This window comes from Taudactylus pleione, unplaced genomic scaffold (genome assembly GCF_031769625.1).
Source record: "Taudactylus pleione unplaced genomic scaffold, aTauple2 ptg001032l, whole genome shotgun sequence".
Classification (NCBI taxonomy): Eukaryota; Metazoa; Chordata; class Amphibia; order Anura; family Myobatrachidae; genus Taudactylus; species Taudactylus pleione.
This window is the reverse complement of record NW_028285433.1, coordinates 2,502,789-2,530,120: the sequence shown is the minus strand read 5'-3', so window position 1 is coordinate 2,530,120 and position 27,332 is coordinate 2,502,789. Positions and strand designations below refer to the sequence as shown.

At 42.4% G+C, this 27,332-nt stretch overlaps 1 protein-coding gene across 1 annotated transcript in view; it reads left to right on the top strand.

Moving 5' to 3' along the window:
- The window catches only part of IGFBPL1 (insulin like growth factor binding protein like 1), a 56,013-nt gene extending 28,935 nt beyond the window's left edge, over positions 1–27,078 (top strand). The window contains exons 2-5 of the mRNA XM_088461280.1: positions 16,020–16,129; positions 19,539–19,655; positions 22,428–22,587; positions 26,216–27,078. Coding sequence (XP_088317406.1) covers positions 16,020–16,129; positions 19,539–19,655; positions 22,428–22,583 — 383 coding nt within the window. The 3' untranslated portion in view covers positions 22,584–22,587; positions 26,216–27,078. The remainder of the gene's footprint in view (positions 1–16,019; positions 16,130–19,538; positions 19,656–22,427; positions 22,588–26,215) is intronic.
- Positions 27,079–27,332: the final 254 nt, after the last annotated feature.

Below are 27,332 nucleotides of genomic sequence, written 5' to 3'. Positions count from 1 at the left end.
CATATTATTCATTAACTTTTCCATAATAAGCCCAGCACCACAATCAATGTTGGTTTCTAGCTGGTTCCCGATCCAGGAGCCATGTAAGCTGCCATTCTCTTCCTTTACATTTCAGAATAGAAAATAATTGTTCATATTTTATTTTCTCTAATGAACACCGAAAATATGTGCATGTTTGCTTGAGCCTTGCAAAGCAACATTCAAATACAATAGTACATGTTTAATGCAGGAGAGCAAGTAATATGGCCAAAAAATATATATTTTTAATAACAATAATTAATCATTCAAGCCTGACTAAGAGATTTCAGGCTCACAACATTATATATTTATATATGTATTATCTGCAACTGCATACATTCGCAAGTGCTTTTTATAACCATCATTCTGCATGTATCCTGTTTGCCCACTGGGTGCATCTCTGTGTTGGTCCACCAGAAAGACCTAGCACCATGAGTGAAAATAAAGATGGGGAAAGACCTGTGAGATAAACGATAGCATTTTGTCCATTCAGGCAACAGGCTAAAACCAAAAAATACAACACTTTAGCTCACATTCAGATGTTTTAATTATTTATTGATAGCTTACATAACTGCAAATGGCTGTTTTGATGGATAAGTCAAAAGGCAAAAAGCAGTAAAAGGTGAAAAGCAATGCATATGAACAGGACCGCCATCAAGGGGGGACTGCCGGGACTGTAGTACCAGGCCCGGACACTGGCAGAACAGAGGGGGCCTACCCGCTATTACTGCCAATGCACAGCCCGCAGCTCCTTGAGTGAAAAAGGTGGGCCCACCTGCTGCTAACACCCGCCACTGACCCGGACCGCACTACTCGGTCCCCATAAAGTAAAGGGGGGCCCTCTCTGGCCACTCTAAACTACATGGCATGCAGCGCTGAGGTCTGTCAGCCCTTATAATCAATAAAGTTTATCCTGGAGTCAGCGCCGGTGATGTCATGACATCACACTGCGCCTCTGTCTGGATGGGAGATGTCGGAGGAGCCGCGGAGCAGCGCCAGTGTCTGCCGGAAGAGAAGAAGCCAGAAGAAAGGACTCGGAGTAAGGTAAGTAAATCATAAGATTTAATAAGCCAGGAAAAAGGAAAGTTGTAAAAAGAGCTGGGCAGAGGACCACTGGCACAGATTTAATAAACCATGGAAAAGGGAAAAAGGTAGCAGAGGAAGGGGCTGGTGGGCCCCGCAGGTGAGGGGATGTTACGATCCTCTAGCATTTGCTAGGACCGAGATGGAAATATTGGAGATACGAGGCACATCGAAGAACAGTCGCAAGCAGAATATTAAAATCATGGCAGTTTACTTAATAAGTGATATGGTCAACCTGGAGGGCCAGTAAAAACACAACATGTCAATGGTGCAGTAAGGAGCTGTTCCAATAGGACAGTCAATAGAATATAGATTTACAGCCCAAACTAAAGTTGCTGAATGGCCAGGAGGGACTAGTTGACAGTGATGCTTGAAACATGGTATAGAAGCAGGATTGCTGGAGGGCCTAGTAGACAGTGATGCTTGAAATGTGGTGTAGAAGCAGGATTGCTGGATGGCCTAGTAGACAGCGATGCTTGAAACGTGGTATAGAAGCAGGATTGCTGGAGGGCCTAGTAGACAGTGATGCTTGAAATGTGGTGTAGAAGCAGGATTGCTGGATGGCCTAGTAGACAGCGATGCTTGAAACATTGTATTGAAACAGGATTGCTGGATGGCCTTGAGGCCTGGTAGACAGCGATGATTGAAATGTGGTGTTGTAGCAGGATTGCTGTATGGCCTGGAGGGCCTAGTAGACAGCGATGCAGCTGACGCCGAGGTACTGGGGGTCACTTAGAAGCCGGTGAGCACACACAGCATGTACCGATATAACTGGAAGTCTGGATGCACAGAAAGCAAGTTGCATAACCAAAAGTTCCACAAGAAAACTTTATAGCCGACAGGGTGGCGACAGTCCAGGTAGTCCAATTAGGATCAGCTGTCAATCAGGCAACACTAGGAGGAAACGTGAAATCCTCTGACATCTGGGTCTCCTGGCAACCTAGAAACATGGTCAGGAGCAGGAGGAATACAGGCAGGAGACCAGACCTGGACTGGACTTGTAACAGTACCCCCCCTTGACACAGGGTTGAAGAACCCTCAGATTCAGGTTTATCGGGAAACATCTGAAAGAAAATTCTCTTCAGTCTGGGAGCATGGAGTGCATCTTCCGAAACCCAGGAACGTTCCTCTGGGCCGTAACCCCTCCAATGAACCAAAAACTGTAATTTACCTCTGGAGAACTAGTCCAGAATTATTTCAACAACAAATTCCTTTTCACCATGGACAATGAATGGACCAGGTTTGGAACTAGGCTTACTTCCAAATCTCGTGGAAGAAAAAAACGGTTTGAGGAGAGAGCAATGAAAAGTGTTGTTAATATGTAAAGAATCGGGTAGTTGCAACTTGAAAGCGACGGGATTCACTTGAGCAATAATGCGAAAAGGCCCAATGAATCTAGGTCCCAATTTATGAGTAGGTTGGCGCAGCTTGATATTCTTAGTAGAAAGCCAGACCAAATCTCCCTTTTTCAATAAACATGGTCTTCGATGCCTGTCAGCAATACTCTTGGAATGAAGAGAAACTTTGCAAGACTTTGATGAAATTTGCTCCAAATATGGCGAAGCCTAGACACAGATGGTGGAGTAGACACAGTGGAAACATTAGGTTCAAAGGAGTTAGCTCTGGGATGCTGACTGGTCATTTAGAAAAATGGAGACACAGATGAAGCTGAATGACAAGCATTGTTGAACGCAAATTCTGCCAGAGGCAAATGCAGGAACCAATCTGAATGACATTTGGAAATGAAAATGTAAATATTGCTTCAGAGACTGGTTGGCACGTTCCGACTGACCATTGGACTGTGGATGATATCCTGAAGAGTGACTGATAGAAATACCCATCGAGGAACAAAATGCTCTCCAAAATTGTGGAATGAATTGAGTGCCCCGATCAGACACAATATATCTAAGGCAATCCATGAAGTCTAAAGATGTGTTGTATAAATAGTGAAGAAAGTTCTCTGGCCGACGGCAGCTTGGACAAAGGAACAAATTGTGCCATTTTACTAAATCGGTCCACAACCGTTCAGACAATCGAACATCCAGAGGAAACTGGAAGATACACAGTGAAGTCCATGGCAATGTGCGTCCAAGGTCTCTTAGGTGTAGACAACGGAAGAAGAAGACCAGGAGGAGCTGTCCAAGGAGTCTAATTATGGGCACAGACTTCACATGCTAATACAAACTCACGGACATCTTTGGCTAAGGATGGCCACCAGACAGAACGAGAGAATGTCCACAGTCTTAGTAATGCCTGGATGACCAAAGGCTTTTTTAGAATGAAAATCCAAAAGGACAGTTTTCCTAAGTCTCTCAGGAACAAATTGAAGATGAGCAGGAACATTTGATGGAGCTTCAGATTGGCATCTCTGGAGTGTCTCAGCTAGAGTCCGGGTTAAGGCAAAATGAATTAAATCTTTAGGAATGATGGGTTCATCAGAAACGGAGACTTGTTGATCAGACAAACTTCTGGAGAGAGCGTCAGCTTTAACATTTTTAGAACCAGGACGGAAGGAAATAAAATTAAAACAAGTAAAAAATAAAGCCCAATGTGCTTGTCTGGAATTGAGACGCTTAGTTGTTTCAATATAGGCCAGATTTTTTATAATAAGTGGAAACCGTGACTTGATGTTTGGCCTCCTCAAGCCAGTGCCTCCAATCTTCAAAAGCCCATTTAATGGCAAGCAATTCTCTGTTCCCCCACATCGTAATTACATTCAGCAGTGGCAAACTTGCATGAAAAAAATGCACATGGATGCAATTTATTATCCAGAGGATGACGTAGAACAGGAGCCTGGATAGCCTTCAAAGGCCAATTAGCTGTATCCGCTCCTTTCTTGATAAGATCCACAATAGGAGCCACAATGGTAGAGAAAGAATTGATATATCTCCGGTAATAATTAGCAAATCCAAGGAAACGCTGGATGCCCTTCAAAGTATTGGGCTGAACCCATTCAAGAACTGCTTTGACTTTACAGGGATCCATCGAAAATTCCTCAGTAGAGATGACATAACCCAAAAAGGATACTTGAGCGACGTGGAATTCACATTTCTCCAATTTAGCAAAAAGATAATGCTCACGAAGCTGTTGCAAAACCAAACTAACATGTTGAACATGGAGCTCTTCTGACTTGGAGTAAATAAGGATATCATCCAAATAGACAACTTCAAAAACACCCAGGAACTCTCGAAGAGCGTCATTAATTAAATCCTGAAAAACAGCAGGAGCGTTAACGAGTCCAAACGGCATGACAAGGTATTCATAGTGACCTGAATGTGTGTTGAAAGCGGTCTTCCACTCATCACCTTCCTTAATGCAAATAAGGTTATAAGCTCCACTGAGATCAATTTTTTTTTCAGAAAATGGTCACTTCTCGGAGTTGATCAAAAAGCACAGAAATAAGAGGTAGCGGGTATGAGTTCTTGATGGTTACACTGTTAAGTCCTCTAAAGTCAATACATGGACGTGGAGACCCATCCTTCTTTTGGACAAAAAAGAAGCCTGCACCAACCAGGGACTTGGATGGACGAATAAATCCTCTGGCTAAATCATCTTTAATATAATCCTCCATAGCTTTACTCTCAGGAATGGACAGAGGATACAAACGACCTTTAGGCAACTTGGCTCCAGAAACAAGATTGATGGCGCAATCATATGATCGATGTGGAGGCAATGCATTAGCTTTTTGTTTAGAAAACATCAGCAAAATCCAAATATTGAGGAGGAATGCTACAAGCAAACGAAACTTCAGGACATTAAAGCATCCGCACAGGGAGTGAGGCATGAAAACTGACATTCAGGACTCCACTTAATAATCTCCCCAGAGGACCAGTCAATGGAAGGATTGTGTAATTTAAGCCACGGAAGGGCCAATACAATAGAAACCAAAGGACAATGCAGAAGAAAAAATGAAATTAGTTCAATATGTAGACCACCAATGGTAAGCTGAATAAGAGGCGTCTTAACCTTAAGAGTTCCTTTAGAGATTAAGCCGCCATCCAGGCCACAAATGGAAACTTCTTGCGTTAATGGAACTGTAGGAACCTTTAACTTATGAAAGAACGAATAGTCCATAAAATTAGCTGCTGCTCCACTATCCAAAAAAACCTGTCTTGAACTCTTTATCAGATGAATGAATGGATACAGGAACAAGTACTGAATTCTTGGAGGAAATAGAGGCTAAACCTAAGTGTAATTCCTCCTGTACACTTAGACCCTGCCTTTTTACGGATATCAAAGGAGAGTCTTTTATGGAATGAGCCTTGTCTCCACAGTACATACAGAGACCTCGTGAACGTCTTCTACACCTTTCTCCCAGAGACAGACGAGAAGCTCCAATTTGCATAGGCTTCTCACGATCCAGTGAAGGAAGCCATGAAGATCGGGAAAACCTAGTAGGCAACTATTGCTCTCTCCGTCTTTAACGTAAACAACGGTCAATACGGATAACTCTGCATGAGGTCAAACAGAGTATTTGCCGGGGAATGTTGTACAAGAATGTCCTTTATTACCTCAGAAAGTCCAATCCGAAACTGACTACGCAAAGCCGAATCATTCCAGCCTGATTCCGTTGCCCATCTACGAAATTCAGAACAATAATCCTCTGCAGCTTTTTGTCCTTGTTTAAGAGAGCGAAGCTTGGTTTCTGCAAGTGATACCTTGTCTGGGTCATCATACAACAGGCCCAGCTGGAGGAAAAAGGCATCCACAGTCTGAAGGGCAACATGCGAGGAAGGCAGTCCAAATGCCCATGTTTGCGGATCACCCTGAGTCAGGGAAATAATAAGTCCAACTCTTTGTGTCTCAGAACCTGAAGAGACTGGACGCATACGGAAATAAAGTTTACAACTCTCACAGAAATTTACAAAGAAGTTTCTGGACCTCATTCAGAGTCGGACGTTGCGGCCGCACGGTCGTACGCCACCGATGTTCGCTATACTGCGCATGCGTAAAGTTCGCAATGCACGTGCGCAAACTAGCCGCTACGATCAGAAATTTCTCTCTCCTTGAACACAGCCAGGTCGGTAGTTTGAGTGACAGATGGAGGCGTTTGTGGGTGGTAACAGGGGAAGGTGCTTGAAAACGAGGGAGTGGAGATCCGAACGCAGGCGTGCCTCATTATGCGAACGGCGTTTTATGGGAGTGCATGCGGATTATGGGAGTGCATAATTAACAAAGTGGCGTCATGGCACATGTGACATGGGAGGTTTTTACACTGACATGATCGTAGAGCTTAAGTGAGGGTATGGTCAACCTTAAGCTCTATGACCAGTTCCCGATGGTCTCCATTAATCCTTATATGCCCGGAGATGACGTGCAATGCGTACGAGAAGGGGGCGTATTTTTTTGTCTTGCGACCGCTTCCTCCCCTTGGTCGGCCAACTACCGATCCGAACTTAGGGACGCAACTTGCGAGGGAATCATTTGAATATCCGGCCCCTTTTCCTGTACGACTGTGCGGCCGCTTCGACCAACTCTGAATGAGGTCCTCTGTCACCAGAGAAACGATAAGGCAAGTAAATTTTGGGCTCCTTAAGAGCAGCTTGTAACGAGGAGGTACGGACATCTTAAACTTGAAGTGAGAGTTCATGAACTTTTTGAGTAAGAGTCTGAATTTGAGCTGCCAGAATTTGTGCAGGATTCTGCGTATGCTCCATTGTAGTCCAAAGATTTGGTCGGCTATAATGTTACGATCCTCTAGCAATTGTAAGGACCGAGATGGAGATATTGGAGATACAAGGCACATCGAAGAACAGTCACAAGCAGAATATTAAAATCATGGTAGTTTACTTAACAAGTGATATGGTGGACCTGGAGGGCCAGTTCAAACACAACATGTCAATGGTGCAGTAAGGAGCTGTTCTAATAGGACAGTCAATAGAATATAGATTTACAGCCCAAACTAAAGTTGCTGAATGGCCAGGAGGGCCTAGTGACAGTGATGCTTGAAACATGGTATAGAAGCAAGATTGCTGGATGGCCTAGTAGACAGCGATGCTTGAAACGTGGTATTGAAGCAGGATTGCTGGAGGGCCTAGTAGACAGCTATGCTTGAAACATGGTATAGAAGCAAGATTGCTGGATGGCCTAGTAGACAGCGATGCTTGAAACGTGGTATTGAAGCAGGATTGCTGGAGGGCCTAGTAGACAGCTATGCTTGATACATGGTATTGAAACAGGATTGCTGGATGGCCTTGAGGCCTAATAGACAGCTATGCTTGAAACGTGGTATTGAAGGAGGATTGCTGTATGGCCTGGAGGGCCTAGTAGACAGCGATGCGGCTGATGCCGGGGTACTTGGGTCACTTAGAAGCTGGTGAGCAAGTACACGCAGCATGTACTGATATAACAGAAAGCAAGTTGCATAACCAAAAGTTCAACGACAGGGCGGCGACAGTCCAGGAAGTAGAAATAGGATCAGCTGCCAATCAGGCAACACTAGGAGGAAACATGTGAAATCCTCTGACATCTGGGTCTCCTAGCAACTGGCAACCTAGGAGCAGGAGGAATACAGGCAGGAGACAAGTTATGAACTTGACTTGTAACAGGGGGCAAGGGTGGGGGGGTGTTGGGAGGCAGGGGGCCCTGCCTATTTTGACAGTCCTGGGCCCCATAATTTCTGATGGCAGCCCTGCAAATGAAAATATTACTGCATATCCAAAAAGAACAATTTCATTCGGATTCTTATACAGCTGCAAATGTCTAATGAATAAAATGATTTGTTATTTTATAGTTAAGATAATTTGCAGTTATGTAAATATTTGGTCACAATCATTTCACTCCCTGCTTAAAGACTTTCTTATCATTGATATATTTTGTAATTAAAACATTCAACAGTATTGTCTCATACAGTACTTATATCAGGAGATGGGGGAACTTTTAAGTAATTTTTGTTTTGTTTGTTGAACATCATCAGCAACTGTATCAGAGGGGTCTTGTTTAGTTTTTATATTGTTGCTAAGAGATGATTGCTAAAACCTATGTTCCACAGCCGGCCCTAACCAATTTGATGCCTTAGGCAAGAATTTGCTGGCGCCCCCTAGCACCAACACATCTGAGTCAGCACCCTCTCCCAGCACAGCATCCATCACCTAGCAGCATAGATTACAGCAGCAGCCAGCAACACCCATCACACCTCACCCATAGCAATCTTCATCCACATACCTGTAATTAGATATTTTGGTGGCCTGTGCCAGCAAGAGCATTGGTACCCCTACACCCCATATTGTAAAACAGGGACATGGACACAATAGTACCCCCAATTCAAATTATACCACAGAGTAGTGCAACCGTATTCACATTACGTCACACGTTAGTGTCCCTTATTCACATTACACAACACATAGTGTCCCTTATTCACAGTATGCCACACAGTAGTACCCCTTTACCATGCGCATCAGTCATCCTCCAGCGACTTTTGTTACTGCCTGCTGCCTCCACTGTCCCTGCTCCCGCTGCTGCCCTATCGCAGCTGAGCCAAGAGCTCCGATCCCGGTAGGGCAGCCAAAGCAGAGCCGGCACCGTCTGCCTGTCCCGTGCTGCCCACTATCAAGCTGAGCTGGCCCTAGGCTTGGAATGCATGCCCCTAGGCATTCCAAATGCCTTAGGCAATTTCCTAGTTTGTCTATGCCTACGGCCGGCTCTGCAATGCTCTCCATCCAGTTTTTAGCAGTGGATTTACTATTGAAGGCACAGTGGAATTACAATTTTGCTTCTGCCCAATTATCATTGGGTATATTTACATATTACTATATTTTATTTATATAGAACCACCAATTATACAACACTGTACATAAAATATTTGTCACTCAAATAAGTCCACTAGAACTTAAAGTTAAAGGACTACATTTTGCAAACTGAAAGGATCCACCTTGTATTGACCTTTTGTTCTTAGGTGAAAATACAACATTTACTAAAGATAGTGTTGACCTTCTAAACATATTCCCCATCGGTTTATAAACCCCTATCTTGCCGAGATCCGTCTGCGAATCCACCACATATCCCAAGGATCTCTGCAGGCTTCTTTTGAACATAGCAAAAATGCACAATATTTAAATAACAGTAAAATATGGGGTGTGTTCCACCTCAAAATATTTACCAGCCCTAGGACTTTAATCCTAGGCTGGTAGTTGAAAAAATCAGAGGGATATAGAGCGTGAGGTAAAGTTTCCAGAATATCCCTTTAAAAGAGGACAAAGGAATTACAGTACACACATTCTGTGTTTGATTGACTTTAGGTGTGCATTACACCTGTTGTTATCAGCCACAGAACAAATGTAATTCATTTTGTCATCTTATAAAGGGATTTTCTGGTAACTCTAGTGCGGGAGTCACACCAAAATGTCCACTACCAGCACTAGACTTTAACTGCCAGTACTGGTGGCACAATATCAGGGATCCCCCTGCCATAGTGACTACCAGCCCTAGGTTGGTCAGCACAGGGGTGGTATCCCAAGGGAAATTGGGTCTGCAAAAAGTGCAGATGGAGCTCTGTCTCTTCGGGACAGCGCTTTTGGGGGTAGCAACTTATGCATCCTTTAGTTCTATGCTTTTTTACATATGTACTAAATTTAAGACATGACATAGAAGTTGTGCTGCTACATCAGTTTCTCCACCTATGAAATATGCAAGACATGCATAATGTTTTTGAATTTTGAACAGAGGGATCTAGAGTAATGGTGTCATCCCCCCACTCCACCCACACACTGGCCAATATTATTATTTTCATTGTTTGTTTATAAGCCCTTATTTGGCAATTGTCAATTTAATATAATCAAATAAAAAACAAACCATGAGCATTGATATTGTCACGGCTCTGAGTCTACCTGCCCGACACTTATCTCCGATGTTTCTCATGCCTCCTGCGGGGGTTCTTTGGGATCCGCTGTCTGTTGGCTACTGCCTGTCCTTTCAGCGCTGCTCACCATCAGCACCTGCATTGTGATGTTGTAGGCTGATCCGGCATCTGCCCCTGTGCAGTTCCCACTGTCTCCGTCTCCTTGGCACTACTACTTTCTTTGGAACCTTGACCACTGCACCAATGGTGTGTTTGCCCAGGAACAGCTGAGTCACCCTCCCAATCAGCCCCTTATTAAAGAGCTGGTTGCCAGTACGAAGTCCGCACGTACTCCATCCCAGCATTTCATGACTCAGCAGCATATGTTCCAGTGTACTAACTCTTCTGTTTTGCCACTCCCTTGCTCAACCGGTTCCAGCCCAGTCACAAGAACCAACTTCAGTGACACTGTTTTCTTTGATGGGCAGAGGCCCAACATCTCCCTTAGAATAAATACTGGCCAACCTAGTTTTTTTTGGGATAGACAGCAAAATATTGTTTAATTTTTTATAATGCATTAATTCTATTTTTGAGTGGTGGTTCTGCAACTGCTATCAGTCAGGCATATTCTGCCTCACATGACGATGCAAGACCATCTCAGACTGAGTATAGATAAGGTGTAAAAAAAATGAAAACCAGAATATCAATGCTGAAAAAAACTGTTAAGGCAGTAGAACAAGATGTGTGTTAAAAAACACCACAAATCCCTGAGGATAGTCTTAGGGTTATATTTACTAAAGTGTGGGTTTTTAGAAGTGGCGATGTTGCTGATAACAGCCAATCAGATTCTAGCTATTATATTCTAGAAGGTTTTAGATAAATGTTTAGTAGAATTTGATTGATCTACACTTCTAAAAACCTGCATTTTAGTAAATATACTCCTAATTGTGACCCCGAGTGCTATGTGTGAGATTGACCCTTCTGATACTGTACTCGTAGAGAAGCTTCCACCATTTCTGCACCCTCTGCCAATGTGGGGATGGGTAGCACAAGTATATAAGATTCTGACCTAGAAATTGAGGATGCTACTGCGGAAGTGCAAAAGGATGAGGGTGGTATTTGTGTAGCTGATGATGACACTAATGAGGATGTTGATGGTGAGGATGCTGTTTGTGTAAGTGAGGCACCAGTGGAAGCAGTTCTTGCCCGTGTTAAGGCCATTGTCATGCTTGGTAATAAAATGAAAAAGTCCACCTCTTATGTGTGGAATTATTTTTACCCAAATCCTGAGAATTGTATTCCCATCTGTAGAGTTTGTAAAGCCACAGTAAGTAAAGGTAGTGACCTTAACCATCTAGGAATCTCCTACCTGTTACATAATTGCACCGTGTTCATGAAAATTTTTTGTCAAAATCAGAAATTTATGCTAAAAAAGTAACAACAAGCAGTCCAGCATCATCTAGCTCCCTTCTCTTAACTATATCCCTGCACCTGCAATCACCACCATCTTCATCATCAATATCCTCAATAATAATTGGAGCTAGTCCTGCATCCAATTTGCTAAAGCTAACTGAGTCCTTCACTATCCAGGATTCCTCAATAATGCCACCCACTGTCCACTTAACCACAGATATGTGTACAAGTGGAACTGGTCAAATGAAAGATTACATGACTGTGACAGCCTACTGGGTGGGTATATCACCTTCAGCAGCAGTAGGTAACAGAATTCCAGCTCATTCCCAGACAGGCTACCCTCTATATCACTGGCTTCACTAAGAGGCATACCGGTGTCAATCTCTTAGAAAAACTCAGGGATGTCATTGCAAAATTGCTTACCCTGCTTGGACTCTCCTTAGGATTTTTTAATTTCTTACAATGTCACAAATATTGTGAGAGCATTACAGCTGAGTGAATTTGAACACATCCCATGTTTTGCTCACACAATCAATTTGGTGGTGTAGATTTTTTTTAAATGACGGGGGTGCAGGAGATGCTGTCTGTGGCCCAAAATAATTTTGGGACATTTTCGTCATTCAGCAACTACATGTAGAAGATTGCAGCAGCTGCAAAAAAAGTTTAATTTGCCATGCCACTAACTGAAGCAAGAGATAGTAACAAGGTGGAATACCACCCTTTTATATGCTTCAGCGAATGGAGGAACAGTAACAAGCCATCCAAACCTACCCAACAAGCCATGCCATAGGGAGAAGAGGGGGAATGTACTTTAGTCCAGTGCAGTAGAAAATACTTCTGTGTTGTGCAAGGTGCTGAAACAATTCAAAGTAGTCACCTGTAAAGGTAGTTCAGATTTTGCCAGCTTGAGTCAGGTGATTCTCCTAATTAGACTTTTGAAAAAGCAGCTTGAGAAACTGAAGGAGGGGATAAAACAATGTGATTCAGCTAAGTATGTAGGAGTTGTAGATCAAGTCCTTTATTTGTTTCACCAGGAACCAAAGATTGTGAACATCTTGAAATTAGATCACTAGTTTGGTTACCGTGCTTGATCCTAGGTTTAAGTCGTTTTTCTTTCCAACTGACACTGATTTTAAGAGATGCAAATAGCTCCTGGTGAGTAATTTGTCAGCTCATGACACAACAATGTCTCCTCCTTCAGTTTCTCCAGCAACTGCTGCTGCCAGAAAAAATATGAGCTTTCCCAAGACCCACTAGTTATGCTGATGAGTCAACAAAACATTTTGACATCTGGTCGGGTCTATAAGAGTTGCCAAAAATGAGTGACACCTCAACCCTAATGCAATCTGAAATGATCACCATCCTTAGAATGGTGAAGGATAATTTTAATGACAGTGTGCAAATAGACATGTCAGGCAGTCCCTTTGACTAATAAAAGGCAATTTGGAGGCCCTTGTACACACTAGCTCTTCATTTACTTTAGCTGCCCACCCTCCAGTGTGTACTCTGAAAGAGTTTTCAGCACAGATGATGATTGGCATAGAAGAATAGCTCCTCAAAATGTGGAAAAGATTATGTTCAACAAAATGAACTAAATTCTACAAGGAAGACCTTTACCAGCAATTACATCAAACTACAGAGACTATGTAATGATAGATTCCAGTGGGAATTAATTAATATTGTGTGAAGATGATGTAAACACTGATGAGGATGAGAATGATAATGAAGACATTTTGCTACTGTAGACATCTTTGAAAGCATTGTCAGTTTAGCTGCCTTAAACCCATCATTAACAACAACACTTAGCTGCCTTAATCTCATCATTTATTAACAAGTTTAACAACACTGTTAGCTGGCCATTGGCAGCTTGTTTTGTGAGGGCCCAAACAAACCAATCACTTCAGCCACAAAAGTGGCAGTCCCTGTCGCTGAAGTGATTGGTTTGTTAACCTGTGCATGTCCTTTTTCATATACAACATAAGGGTGGGATGACCTTGCACCACTTTTCTTTGTGAGCTTTGCCAAGATTGTGTGTTAAACAGGCAGTGTACTGTCTATTACTGTACTTTACTGGGGTGTTCATGTTCTTTTGTATCTTGCAATGCCATCCATTACCACCTTCTAGTACAGGCATATAGGCTCCATTTCCTGTAGCTTCTCAACAGATGTAGACTAGTATCACATTATATAATTAATTATTCCATTTGACTAGGTCTTAATTCCTGAGGAATCAATTTAATTGGGATTTTGGATACTTGTTATTTAGCAATGCTTTCTACTTCTCTGATTTGCTTTTTTATGTTTAAATTATCACTTATCATGTGTGGAGTTTGTATATTCTCCCTGTGCTTGCATGGGTTTCATACTCCAAAAATATACTTGTACATTAATAATTGGCTCACAACAAAAATTAACCCTAGGTATATGTGCGTGTGCATGTGATAGGGAAAATAAATTGTTGTAAGCTCCACTGGGACAGGGACTGATGTGAATGTCCAAATTTTCACTGTAAAGCACTCCCCTCACCCTCATAAATTTACTTCAGAATCAAAAATGAAATTTATAAGCAAATCAATCCTCCCTTTTCCTGCCTTCAACTACATACATTCTCCATCTCCCTTGGGCCTCTGATCTAGTTTTTGCATTATAAAAACATTCTTTGTTTCTAATATTAGGTTGTATAGTTTATTAAACTGCCATCCTGTCTGTCAGTGCAGTGCCACTCTATAGCCTAGATGTTCCATGTTGGAAGGTGAACTGCCACGTGTTAGTGCCACCCACTGTGGTCACTTAGCTTAGTCAGCCAGCTAGCTTAGCCTAAACTGGATGAAAACAATATTGTAAGCTGTGAGGTGATCAAAATTGACTGAAAATTTATGTTATTGAGGTTAATAATACTGTAGGTAAAAAAAAACAGGGTCAAAGCATGTAATTTTAACAGTCTTTATATTTTTTTAGAAAAAAATACAGATCCAATACCAAAACACATGAGGACATGTAGTAGGGCACTCCAAGAATAATTATAGAACTGCAAGGGTGCCTTCCTAAAAATCAACATACACTTGTCCAGTTTCTCCCATAGGAAGCAGGCGGCACTCACTCGGTCTTTTATAAATTAAACATATATAATTTATTAGGCCCAATAAATGATATATGATTAATTTATAAAAGACCATAAGTACCAGCAAGCAGGGCCGTTAGGGCCCACTGGTACCTGTAGTACACGTGTAAAAGAAATATTAAAATAAACAGACTACATCGATTTTTTTTTTTTTTAAATAAATTATTTAGTCTGCACCTTCACCTGCGGGCTGGCGGTCTTTGAGCTCTTTCTCATGGCCGCCACCACCCCAGAACTTCGGTGTCTTCGCCTGGCGAGCACCAACCCACCAGGGCTGCAGCAACTTCACCTGCGGGGCGGCAGCCTTTAAGCTCTTTTTTAAGCGGCCACCCCAGGACTTCCTCATCTTTGCCTGGTGGGAACCAACCCACCAGGGCTTTGGCGTGTTTGCCTGCCGAGCGCCAACCCACCAGGGCTTCACCTAGTGGGTGGCATCCAATTAATTATTTTGCGCAGCTGCCACCTCCCTAGGGCTTCTGGTGTCCTCTTCACCTAGTGGGTGGCAGAATGGCTGGAATGGACTGGATCCTCTCAGATCCAGACCCGCCGCCAACACCCGCATAGATGCCGGGTTCCACCGCCACTGGGTCCCGCAGCCCGCACCACCTCCGCAGCCCGCACAGATGCCAACGCCCACAAAAGGCAGTCATTTTGATGCACCCAGGTGAAGCCACCACTGTACACCCACCTGCTGGAAGGCTCCTATTGAGGCTGCGCAACAAGTTGAACTCCCTATCTCTATAATAGGGCATTTGTGAGGTAATAGTTTAAAAACTGTAACTTTCTCAATTACCTGAACACAGAAAGGCCCTACCCTGGAACAATAGCTACCTAATAAAATGAACCCCAAGTCTAAATTCGTCCCCTACCCTGACTTATACCATCCCAAAAATCCCCCATAGACTACAGCAGAAAAGTGGTCATAACTGAGAGTGTCAGAAAAAAATGACAGTTGGAACTTTAGATTACTCCCAAATCCTCCTTTTTAATTTTTTTGCCCTGAAATTTGGCATGCAGCACCGAGCAACAGTTCTACCTGTCCATGCCAAATTTCAGCTTGGTACTTCCTATAGCTATTGAGGTTTAGCCCCTTAAACACCATGCCTCCACTCCTCTCTATGGAGAATTCCATTTTTTTCGATTCAGCCTTAATATAAGGGCACAACCATGCCCTTATAATATAGATATAGCAACCCCTCAATGCGCTATTAATAATACAAATAATTATACACAATTAATAACAACTAAAATTGTATAAAGCTGCTCCTCTTGTGCGATCCTTGCCAGCAAACGGATCTAGAATACAAACAATAAGACAAGTAGGCGCTAATAGTGTAGTATGTTAAAAAATTTTTGGTTTCAAGGTAAGTAATGTGTGTACATTTAATACAAATAATCACGCTTATGTCAATTTCACTTCAACCGTTGGTATGATGAATCAGAACCCAACCTTCATCAGATCTCCGATTTTTGAATGTTGCCCAGCACCAAAATATATATATATATATATATATATATATATATATATATATATATATAATTTCAAAACAGAATTGTAGATTTGGATATTTATTCTTTTATAATAGTTTCCATTTTCTTTTTTAACAGCACCTGTGATTACCATTGCCCCGGGAAAGATTCATAATGTTACTGGAGCCCAAGTTTATTTATCATGTGAAGTAAAGGCTATTCCAACTCCCAGCATCTACTGGAGAAAGGTACGTAAGGAAGAAAGTGGAGATGTTGCCCATAGCAACCAATCAGATTGTACTTAACATTTATCTAACACATTATAGAAGATAAAACCTATAATCTCATTGGTTGCTAGGGCAAAATCTCCGCTTCTAAAAACCTGCACTTTGGTAAATATTCCCCTTGGACTGCAATGGGATTTTTTTAAACTGTTCACCACTGAACATGTGTGCCCAAACACCTATACCACAGTACAACAGACAGTGGTAATCCATCAGAGGTGTGGTAGAAAGATACAGACTTGCTGAGAGCCATGCCGAGCCCGGGTTTAAGGGGGCATGGCCTAATTGCAGGAGGCGTGGTCATGCCCCCTTAGTATAATAAATATAAATTTTTGCGGCACTGCGTGCTCGGATGGGGGCGCTGTGAGCCCCCCAAACCGGCACAAAGCCATGGGGGGGCGTGGTCAGTGTCATCACTCCCCCCCCCCTCCCCCCGCAGGCAGCGGCGAGAAATTTCCCACTGTACTGTACACTAGGTTTTGTAGTTGCGGTAGAGGTCCCATCCACATCTCCTCCAGCAGGGTTATGCAGCACTTCTGCTGTTTGAACACTGTAAAGTAGGATATTTACTGACACTGTTCAAAATGCAAATCTGCAGTAAATCCATAACAACAAGTCAGGTACTTGTATTCAATGGAGGTAATTCTATAAACACAAATTAGATAACAAAAGGCATTTTTATAGAATTGATATTAAAAATATATTTTTGTACATACTTTCCATTTTAAAGTCAATTTTCTTACTATGAAAAATATATGTTTAAAACAACTGTGAAAGTATAATTTTAAAATTATATTTACAGTCTTTCAATGCTTTTAATAAAATCTACAACCTGTTCACACAACCTACATTATTTCATGAATTAACACATTAATGTTTTTTTTAACCATATAATTATTTTAACTTGATACAGTAAATAAATAATATTACCCTGGTAATATCATTCATCTTAAACAACCCTTTTTCTAACCAAATGTTGAATTACTTTTTCATTCTAAAAACAAATTTACATCTAATGCAAGATCTGTCATGTAAATTATATTAACATAATTTTTAAAGACATCTACAAAAGAACTCTAACATGAACAAGTAAAAGAAAAAAAAGTTTAAAAAACAAAAATCTTTTAAGCCTAAGCAGTCACTAGTTAACCAGAGAAACTGTGACTACAGTAACACCTCCCCCCCCCCCTCCATCCCAGATATCAGGTAAATATGAAAAGATTTCAGCATCTTGCTTCACTCATCCATGTGCCTCAAGTATAAATGGACAGAAACTTAAGCTACATACACACGTAAAGATTTTCTGTCCAACCATCCAACTAGTTGATTGGTTGGAATGAAAATCTGGTAAGGTATGAAAGCAAATGACAATCAGCAATTTGCTCCCAAATGCTGGGAAAATGGCCAAAAACTGTTGTTTGTTAAATGTTTGATCTAAACAATTTGTTCAAACTTGTCTGATGACCATTTTCATCTGTTTTCTGGCATTTAGGAGCAAATTGCTGATCATCAGTTACTCCCAAATGTTACCAGATTTTCATTGCAACCAATCAACTAGTTGGATGGTTGGACAGAAAATCTTTACGTGTGTATGCAGCTTTAGTCACAAAAGGTCACAGCATGGCCACATCTTATAAATTATTATTATTATTATTATCCTTTATTTATATGGCGCCACAAAGGTTCCGCAGCGCCTTACACAGTACATAAATGAGCACACAAGAAAAACAGTTAATAGTAATACAAAACAATGCAGGACAAGGACAAGGTTATAAACTCAGCTGCAAAACACAAGCAGCAGGACATGAGCAACCAGGTGTTAGGTGCCGTTGTGGGGAATTAGGAGTAAATTATACTATAAGTAGGGGAAGGAGAAGCACGTGAGGATGAGGGCCCTGCTCGTGAGAGCTTACATTCTAAAGGGGAAGGGCAGACAGACAGGGGCGACACAGAGGGGTAGATAGTGAGGAAGGAGCATGGAGCAGTGGGTTAGGATATGTGCTGCGGAATGTGTGTGTATAAGATGACCTGATGTTATGTAAAAATTAAGTCCTTCATACATCTATCTCTATGATAGAAAATAGATTGTTTGTGTTATTTACATGAGAGATGTACAAAGTAAAGTAGTAGCACTTTAATTTGTGTGTTACATTTTAGCATCTATATACAGCCTGACAAGAAATGCAGCTATTATGGGACCGTCCCGCCATCCTAATACAGTAGTGACTACTTTAGTTCCAGCTGCTGGGTGCTATGCCATGCTCCTGTGAGTGGGTGCATCTCACATGCTAGACCCACTCACAAATGGGTGCAGCCATACATGATGTGGTCCCACAGGATGTTGCAGTACCCGGGCCCAGAATTTCTCTTGGCAGCCCTGGAGGTGACAGACAGAACGAGGAGGGAATGGGCCTTAGTAGTGGGGTAACAAGACCATGGAGGGAGGTGGTTGAGAGTGGAGGTATAGGAGAGGTGGGGGAAAGAAGCAGAGGGTTGGAAGCAGACTGATGAGAGAAAAAAAGGAGGAACAGCAAGTGGAGGAGACAGGAGGGGGAAGAGAGGGATGGATAAAGTAGAGGATTATGTGTACATAGAATATGGGGGTTGTGTGAAGTAAGAGTGTTCATGCTGTGGACAAGGTAATAATTGAGATGTAAACTGGAGTGGAGGCTGTGAGATATAGAGACCGTGTGGATTAAAGTTGTTAAATGTTTAAAAATACATGTAAAGAACAGTGCTGCTAATGTATGAGCGCAGCTCCAAAAGTGATATATAAAGGAGAGGTGTGTGAGTCATTGAATAAATGGTTCTTAAGGGGCCTATCCATTAGCAGATGTTTTTATGAAAGATGAAAGACAAAAGATATCTATCGAAAATTCCGGTGGCTGTGCTGAATGATATCTGTCATGTAAATGACAGATTTTGGAAAAAGACAAATGATGAACGATATCGCATGACATCATTCAGGGAGTGGATTTTTTTCTCTGCAACACTCTGTAGCTGCTGCTAATATCTTTCATCGTTTACCGCATATAAACTGCCAGATATTTCTAGTATCTGGCAGCGATATGCGATAATTGACCAACATGTTGGAGAAATGAAAGATTCAATTAATCGGCCACGGGACTGCGCATCTGTCATCGTTCAGGGCCTATCCATAGCAGATAAATTGTACAATTGAACGATATATCGTTCTATTGTTCAATTTATCTGCTAATGGATAGGCCCCTTTACTGTGTTTATTTTTTGACAACACCCAAACCAAGTTACAGGGTAAAATATTGTAAAGATGTTAGTCTTAAGTAGCTATATTTCTATAACAATCTGCACTCCTACTAATATTATTTTTGACAAGTAATTGCTTTTTGTGAAGGTCACTGAGTCACCAAAAGGAGTAAGGTTATTTGAGGAGTTACCTGGAGACAGAGTAAATGTTGCTGTACAAGTTCGTGGCGGCCCTTCTCGTCATCAAAGCACGAGCTGGGTAATGGTAAGTACAGATTGTTAAAATGTATAGTGGTGCGTGCACACTAGACGATAGAGAAACCACTGTACGACTACGACATTGTAACTGTACAATTGTTCATCTTCCTGTGCAGTGAGATAATGTGCCTACACTGAACGATATGTCGTTCAGTGCAGGCACCCTCCCTCATCGAACATGCCCAACCTGTCATTATTGCATGTTCAGACGATGATTGTTGCTAAAAACGACCACCGGGAGCGTGCATCGCTGGTCGGTTTTGACTTATACTGCACGATTACTGATCAATTATTGAACGATTACGATGCCGTAATCGTTCAATCGCTCAGTTTAATCTTCTAGTGTGTACGCACCTTAAGTTGTATGTATAATCTTTATTTCCTATTGGAGTAAGTTTAACATGACAGTTTTTCTGCACCAATTTTCCAGAAGCTTAATATCACTACTCTGTTGCTTAGAAGCTCTGATCTGGCTTCATGGTAGCTCCCCGCACTTGAAAATTGTCTATTCACAGAAACATACAATTTGGACAAAATTAAATACTCTGTCCCTGGTGCTGAAGTGCCACATTCCTCATGGAAGAGGCCCCCCTCAGACACTGATCCTCCAACTCCACTGCTTCTTACCTTAGCAGGCAGGAGTTGGTGTGCAGCATCTCCTGTTCACCAGGTGGACTGTGACACACTGTCCAGAACCACACTCCCAGCACATCACTGGCATTGATGAGACCGCTTCACATGCTGGCAGCTGCTGGCCTCTTCTGCTCCACGTCAGTGGCTTTTGCTCAGTTTGGGGGCAACACAAGAGCATCGAAACACTTGAGGGGACTAAAACATCTCACAGTATGCCCCTCATAAATGATCATTAGCATCATAGACAACCCCCTAGGTCAGCCTTGTGATAGCGCCAGTCTGTGCTACAGTTTGAGATTGCCTTACTGCCTGCTCAGTGGCGAATCTGCATTTTTGGGGCCCTGAAGCTTGAACTGTTATGGGGTCCCCTTTGCAACCAGCAACAATAGGGCAACATCCAACAAGGCCCAAATGGCTGAGATGTAGAAACCTCCCAGAGAGTGAGAGACTGTAGATAGATGAAGAAACCCCCCAGAGAGTATGAGACTGTAGATAGATAGATAGATGTAGAAACCCCTCAGAGAGTGAGATACAATAGATAGATAGATGTAAATAAAACAAAAACAGAGAGAGAGACTGTAGATAGAGAAACCCACCATAGAGTGAGACATTGTAGATAGATACTGTAGATGTGGGAACCCCCCAGAGAGTGAGAGACTGTAAATAGATAGATGTAGAAACTCCACCGAGAGTAAGAGACTGTAGATAGATAGAGTGAGTGAAAGACTGATATATAGATGTAGAAACTCCCCAGAGAGTGAGAGACTGTAGATAGATGTTGAAACTCCCCAAAGTGAGAGGCTGTAGATAGATAGATAGATAGATAGATAGATAGATAGATAGATAGATGTAGAAACCCCCAGATAGATGTAAAAAACCCTAGAGAGATTATATGATAGATGATAGAAAAACATCTAAAAAACTAGATAGATGTAGAAACCCCACAAGAGAGAGAGACTGTAGATAGATAGATAGAGAAGCCCACCAGAGAGTGAGACATTGTAGATAGATAGATGTAGGAACCCCCTGAGAGTGAGAGACTGTAGATAGATGTAGAAACCCCCCGGAGTGTGAGAGACTGTAGATGGATGTAGGAAACCCCCAGAGAGTGAGAGACTGTATATAGATGTAGAAACCCCAAGATAGTGAGAGATTGTAGATAGATAGATGTATAACCCCCCCCCAGAGAGTGAGAAACTATAGATAGATGTAGAAACCCCCCCAGAGAGTGAGAGACTGTAGATAGATAAATAGATGCAGAAGCCCCTGAGAGAAAGAGACTGTAGATAGATCACATACAAAACCAAAACATACTCACTTCCTCTGTAGGATCCCAGCTATTGATCCTCCTGAGTGGGATTTCTCTACCCCATGCTGTGTGCTCCCGCCATCTCTCAGTCAGCTCAGCTTTCAGTTTGTGGTCAGCTCTGCAGGGCTGACTTCTGGTAGATGGAACAGCTCAAATGGAGACGGGTGCGTCTAGTAGCACCTGGCAGTACTGCACTCAGCAGTGACACTGACAGCAGCTCTCTATCTTGCGCCCGGCCAGCCGACTCTTAAGAGCCATTCTCTGATCGGAGCTGTAGATGGTGTCTCTGCCCGGCCAGTAATGATCAAGGGGGGGTTATGGATACTTAGAACCCCCCCCTACATGCACTACTGTAGAGCATATGTTAAGGTAAATATTAAGTACTGCAACCCTTTGGATTATGATTCTGTCACTAAAATAACCTTATTTTAATAACACACACTTAAAAAACTAAATTGATTTTGTTGAAAAATTCACTCATTAAAAAAAATTGCTTCAGGGCCCCTCCGGGGTTAGGGTCCCTGAAGCTTAAGCTTCATTAGTTTCACAGTAGATCCACCCTGTTTTAAAAATGAAAAACAATATATGCTCTAATGCAATAAGCGTCCCTCCAGCTGCTAATGAACTACATAACCCAGAATGCCCTGCAACAGTTTCAGCATGGCCATACAGTAAAACTGGAAGGGCATGCTGGCATATGTAGTTCTACAACAGCTGGGGGGCCGCTTAGTCTGATGCGCCTAATAACATATTCTGTTGCAAATGTTTTGCATGTATGGATTTTGTTTGTATATTATGTACCAGTTGCAAACTTTTAAAACTGGTGTTTTTCCTTAGATAAAGCCACTGATGAAGGAAGACGAAGGCACTTATCAATGTCATGCAACTAATATGGTTGGAGAAGTTTTTTCAGAAGGGTCAATCAAGGTCTCAGAACATGGCACACGTAGAATGAAGAAGAACAATCGTGCTGCTTCTGAGGTTATTGCTTAGTCAGGTAACATCACAATAACATTCGACATGTCTTATGGCATATAAGACCACATGTTAATAAGATGGTGTAATATCTAGAATTGAACCCACTATAAGAATATATGTATTTTTTAGTACCAGTTATTTATATAGCGCACACATATTCTGCAGCGCTTTACAGAGAATATTTGACCATTCACATCAGTCCCTCCCTGCCCCAGTGGAGTTTACAATCTATGTTCCCTATCACATGCTCACACACATACACACTAGGGTTCAATTTTGTTGAGGGCCAATTAACCTACCAGTATATTTTTGGAGTGTGGGATGAAACCAGAGTACACGGAGGCAACCCATGCAAGCACAGAATATACAAACTCCACACAGTTAGGGCTATAGTGGGAATTGAACCCACGAACTTAGTGATGTGAGGCAGTAATGCTAACCATTACACCATTAGTTTGCATGTGAGCCACAGAGAGTGTGCTTAAATCATTTATCTTCTATACTGGGTTTCTTTTGCAACAAAGTAAAACCAAGAGTGACATTTGTATGTGGGGGTAGTCTTTGTAAAATAATTGAAATATTAAAGTGTAACTTTTATCAAATAATGCGCAATGGGTAGATACAGTACTTGTAAGTCATAAAGAGAATGTGGAATATTTATTAAAGTGCGGGTTTTTAGAAGTGGAGTTGTTGCCATAGCAACCAGATTCTAACTATTCTCTTCTAGAAGGTGCTAGATAAATGAGAAGTAGAATCTGATTGGTTGCTATGGGCAACAACTCCACTTCTAAAAGCCCGCACTTTGGTAAATAAACCCCAATGACTTGACAGACATGACATCAAAAAACCATTAATAGAATCCGGTAGATTGCTCTCACATGTGAGTGGTGATAATTGAGAACAGAATATAATTTGCTCCACAGACACCATTATGTAGCCACAAATAAATTATTAACATTGATAACACCTGGAGCTGTCAATAGCTGCCAACAAATATTTAGCAAAAAAGAATGTTACAACAGAGCTGCAAAAATTAATTTTTATGAGCATTAGTACATTATTTGGAATATCAAGGCCAACTGGCAGTAAATTATTCTTTCATGTTAAATAAAGCCGACCGCTGGCTTCCAGACATTCTAATCCCGGCGTGGTACTAATGACTGGTGTTGAAAACTCGACGCCTGCCAATAACCATACGCGACGCATGGCATACCGAATGAAGGTAAGCCGGGCCCGGAATTCCGCGCCGGGGGGGGTTAGGTTTAGGGCTCCCGGGGGGACTTAGGGTTAGGCAACCCCCTGGGTGGGTTAGGTTTAGGCTAAGGGAAGGAGGGGTTAGGGTTAGGCACCCCCGGGGGGAGGTCAGGGTTAGGCACCCCCCCCCCCGGGGGACTTGGGTTTAGGCTGCGGGGAAGGGGGCATTAGGCTTAGGCAGTTGGGGGGGAGGTTAGGGTTAGGCACCCCTAAGGGAGAGTTAGGGTTGGGGGGGGGGGGATTAGGTTAGCGATACTATCCTTAGGGACGATCGGGATCTTCACCCTTCTCGGGCTGCCGCTGTCGGGATTTGAACCGCCGGCCATGCGGCGGTTCAAATACCTACTACATCATAGACATCAATAACATTAATAATATCCAGGAGATTCCACTCTGTGACATCTAGCCACATGCGAGTGGTAATAATTGAAAATATCAGGTCACTCCATAGTTACCACTATGCAGTCACATACAGTATAGATAATTAATACTAATAACACCTGGAGCTGTCGCAGATTGGGTGACTGACATTTGCATATATAACCATGTATATGACAAATGTAAATATAGGTCTTTAATATGTCTCAAATATAAAATTGCAACGCAGATCCAATCCAAACACAATGTAACACCATAGAAGTATTTATAAGACATAGTCTGTCTAATAAGCATATTGATATTTCTATGGCACATTATAAGTTGTGAATATCATATGTAATAAATATAGGTAGAGAGTCAGATGTCTCTGGTCTCTAACTAACATAGGGCCTGATTCAGACCCACTCGCGAGCGGCTGTACGCTCGCAAGTGGGTCGATGGTCTGCACTGAGCATGCGCACGACGGAGGGAGCTCCGTCGTGCGCATGCGCCAGACACGACGAGCGAAGGACTTTCCTTCGCTCGTTGTGTCCGATCAAAGGGGGCGTGCTGTCAATGTTGATTGACAGCACGCCCCCTTTGGTGGGCGTGCCGGGGGCGTGCCTCCCTGACGGGGGCGTTCCCACGGGAACGCCTCCCGTCAGAAGCCGGCCCACTGACATCACTAGTGATGTCAGTGGGAGTGATTTTGGCTCTGATAGGCCCTCATTCAGAGCCGTACGCTCTGAGCAGAGCGCACGCTCTGCATGAGGGCCGGGCTCCTTTTTCATGGAGCGTCCTCCTGGACGCTCGTATAGCTGTGGGTCACCACCCACAGGCTATACGAGCGTGCATTTTGATGGCCGCGATGGTCGTGACCATCGCGACCATCGAAATTGTGAGCCGGAGCCTGCGGTTGAGGTTTTCAACCGCAAGCTCCGGAGTGATTTTGGCTCTATCAGAGCCAAAATCACTCCCACTGACATCACTAGTGATGTCAGTGGGCCGGCTTCTGACGGGAGGCGTTCCCGTGGGAACGCCCCCGTCAGGGAGGCACGCCCCCGGCATGCCCACCAAAGGGGGCGTGCTGTCAGTCAACATTGACAGCACGCCCCCTTTGATCGGACACAACGAGCGAAGGAAAGTCCTTCGCTCGTCGTGTCTGGCGCATGCGCACGACGGAGCTCCCTCCGTCGTGCGCATGCTCAGTGCAGACCATCGACCCACTTGCGAGCGTACAGCCGCTCGCGAGTGGGTCTGAATCAGGCCCATAGTGTGTGTGCTAGTAGAGAAAAAAAAGAATGTAGTGCCTCAAAATGAACCTGCTCCCACAGTGACATGTGGGGGAGTCACATTGATGTTCTGCATTGAAGGAAGTGAGGGTGCCATTTCTGCCTACTGTGTCAGTAGCCAGAGTGGTCCCTGTTGCTATTGCATAGCATGGAGCCTCCTCTGGACCAGATGAGAGAGCAGAGAGGGAGCAAGGACATGTACCTGTGTAAGGAAAAGTCAGATCAGCATTGCCCAGAGCGGCAGAGTGCTTTCCCTCAGCACTGACAGAACCCTGTAATTAATGGTGCATGTCCTGCCACGTGAAGGGCTGGGTCACATATGTTGATTTTACTTCTTTGCAGAGAAAACCCAATATTGTCATGGGCTTATAAAGGGGAGCACCACCAACGTAACTATTTATTATATAAGCATTGTTGGTCTTAAGATCTCAGCTATTTTTCTTTAGTCTTGGGCACAATTGAAACCCCCTCCCCCCCCCCATCCAGTATCATTCACCGGAATGTAAACAGGGGTTTAGAACACAGAAAAATAAAACAGGGGCCTAGTAAAGGGACAAGTATTCCAGATGGTAGTTCCCATACTAGTATATTGTCATATTAACATTATGCACAGTATTGGCTGATATCATACATCATTTTACTTGTTTTTTAAATGTTGAAAAAGTAAATTTGATCAATGTAATAATGTACTGAAGATGGCATTTACCTAGATGTTCTCTCTTTTTCTTGATTCTTTTTTTACAGGATTGGAGAAAATTTGAGATTTACAGCATTTTGTGTTTTAATTGTGTATAAAACATGTAGGAAATAGTTTTATATTATAATAATGTTTTTGTATGATATTAAAGCATTAAAAGCAATTTGTAATAAAGTTTCTTAGGTACAAACAATGGTTGTTAATAAAACAAATTACCATTCAACAAACTTCCCCATATTTTCACTTTGGTTGTGCCTGTCACATGGGTGCCTATTTTACCCTAGAATTTATCACTTCCTCATTTCTGTAAGCAAAAATATTGCGTTCCTGTCACACAAGCATTTATATGCTCTATGAACAGAGGATGTGTTGTGTCTATAATGGGTGCAGGATGTACTTTGCACACAGGCCCATGGATCACCATGCCCCCCTATTACCTTCTGCTGGAGGAACCATCTTTCTGGTGATGAAGATAGCTTCTTGGGGCCTGCTGCATCGCCCTTCCTACTCTTAAAATATCTCTGAACGCATAGAAGAACTGAGTGTCTTAGGTTAAAATATATAGCCACATTGGCTATATAATGTATAAGGGTGCCGATGGAGATCTCATTTGCAAGATACATTGTAGGCTACATTGCAGGTGGGTCCTGTCTTTTCCTGATTTATACATATTTAGGGAAAGTAACAAGTTTTTTTTTGTGTAACGTAATCTATTAATAAAATGGAAAAGGTGGAGAAGAGTAAAACCAGTCCAATAGTCATTATCAATGGACAAAATGCTTAAGTCCAGCCAATCAGGATCTTTTAGTGTGACAATAGTGTTGGATCTCCTATATATTCAGTTCAGGGAAAACCTGTGAAGATATTCATATTGCATGATGCAGGAACAAGAAATTAAACTTGACTGCTCAGTAAATACAGTATAATAGACTTTCATCTGTAATCCAATAGTTCTAGATGTAAATAAAAAGTAGACTTTTGTGTGATGCTGGTTTGGTGGCTGTTATGTTTTATTGGGCAATGCAAATAACAATGTAACAGTATTTATAGTCTGGGAGATGTACTAAGCCTTGAAGAGTGATAAAGTGGAGAGTGATAAAGTTTCAGCCAATCGGCTCCTAACTGTCACTTTACAGGCTTTGTTTGATACTTTGGGGTCTATTT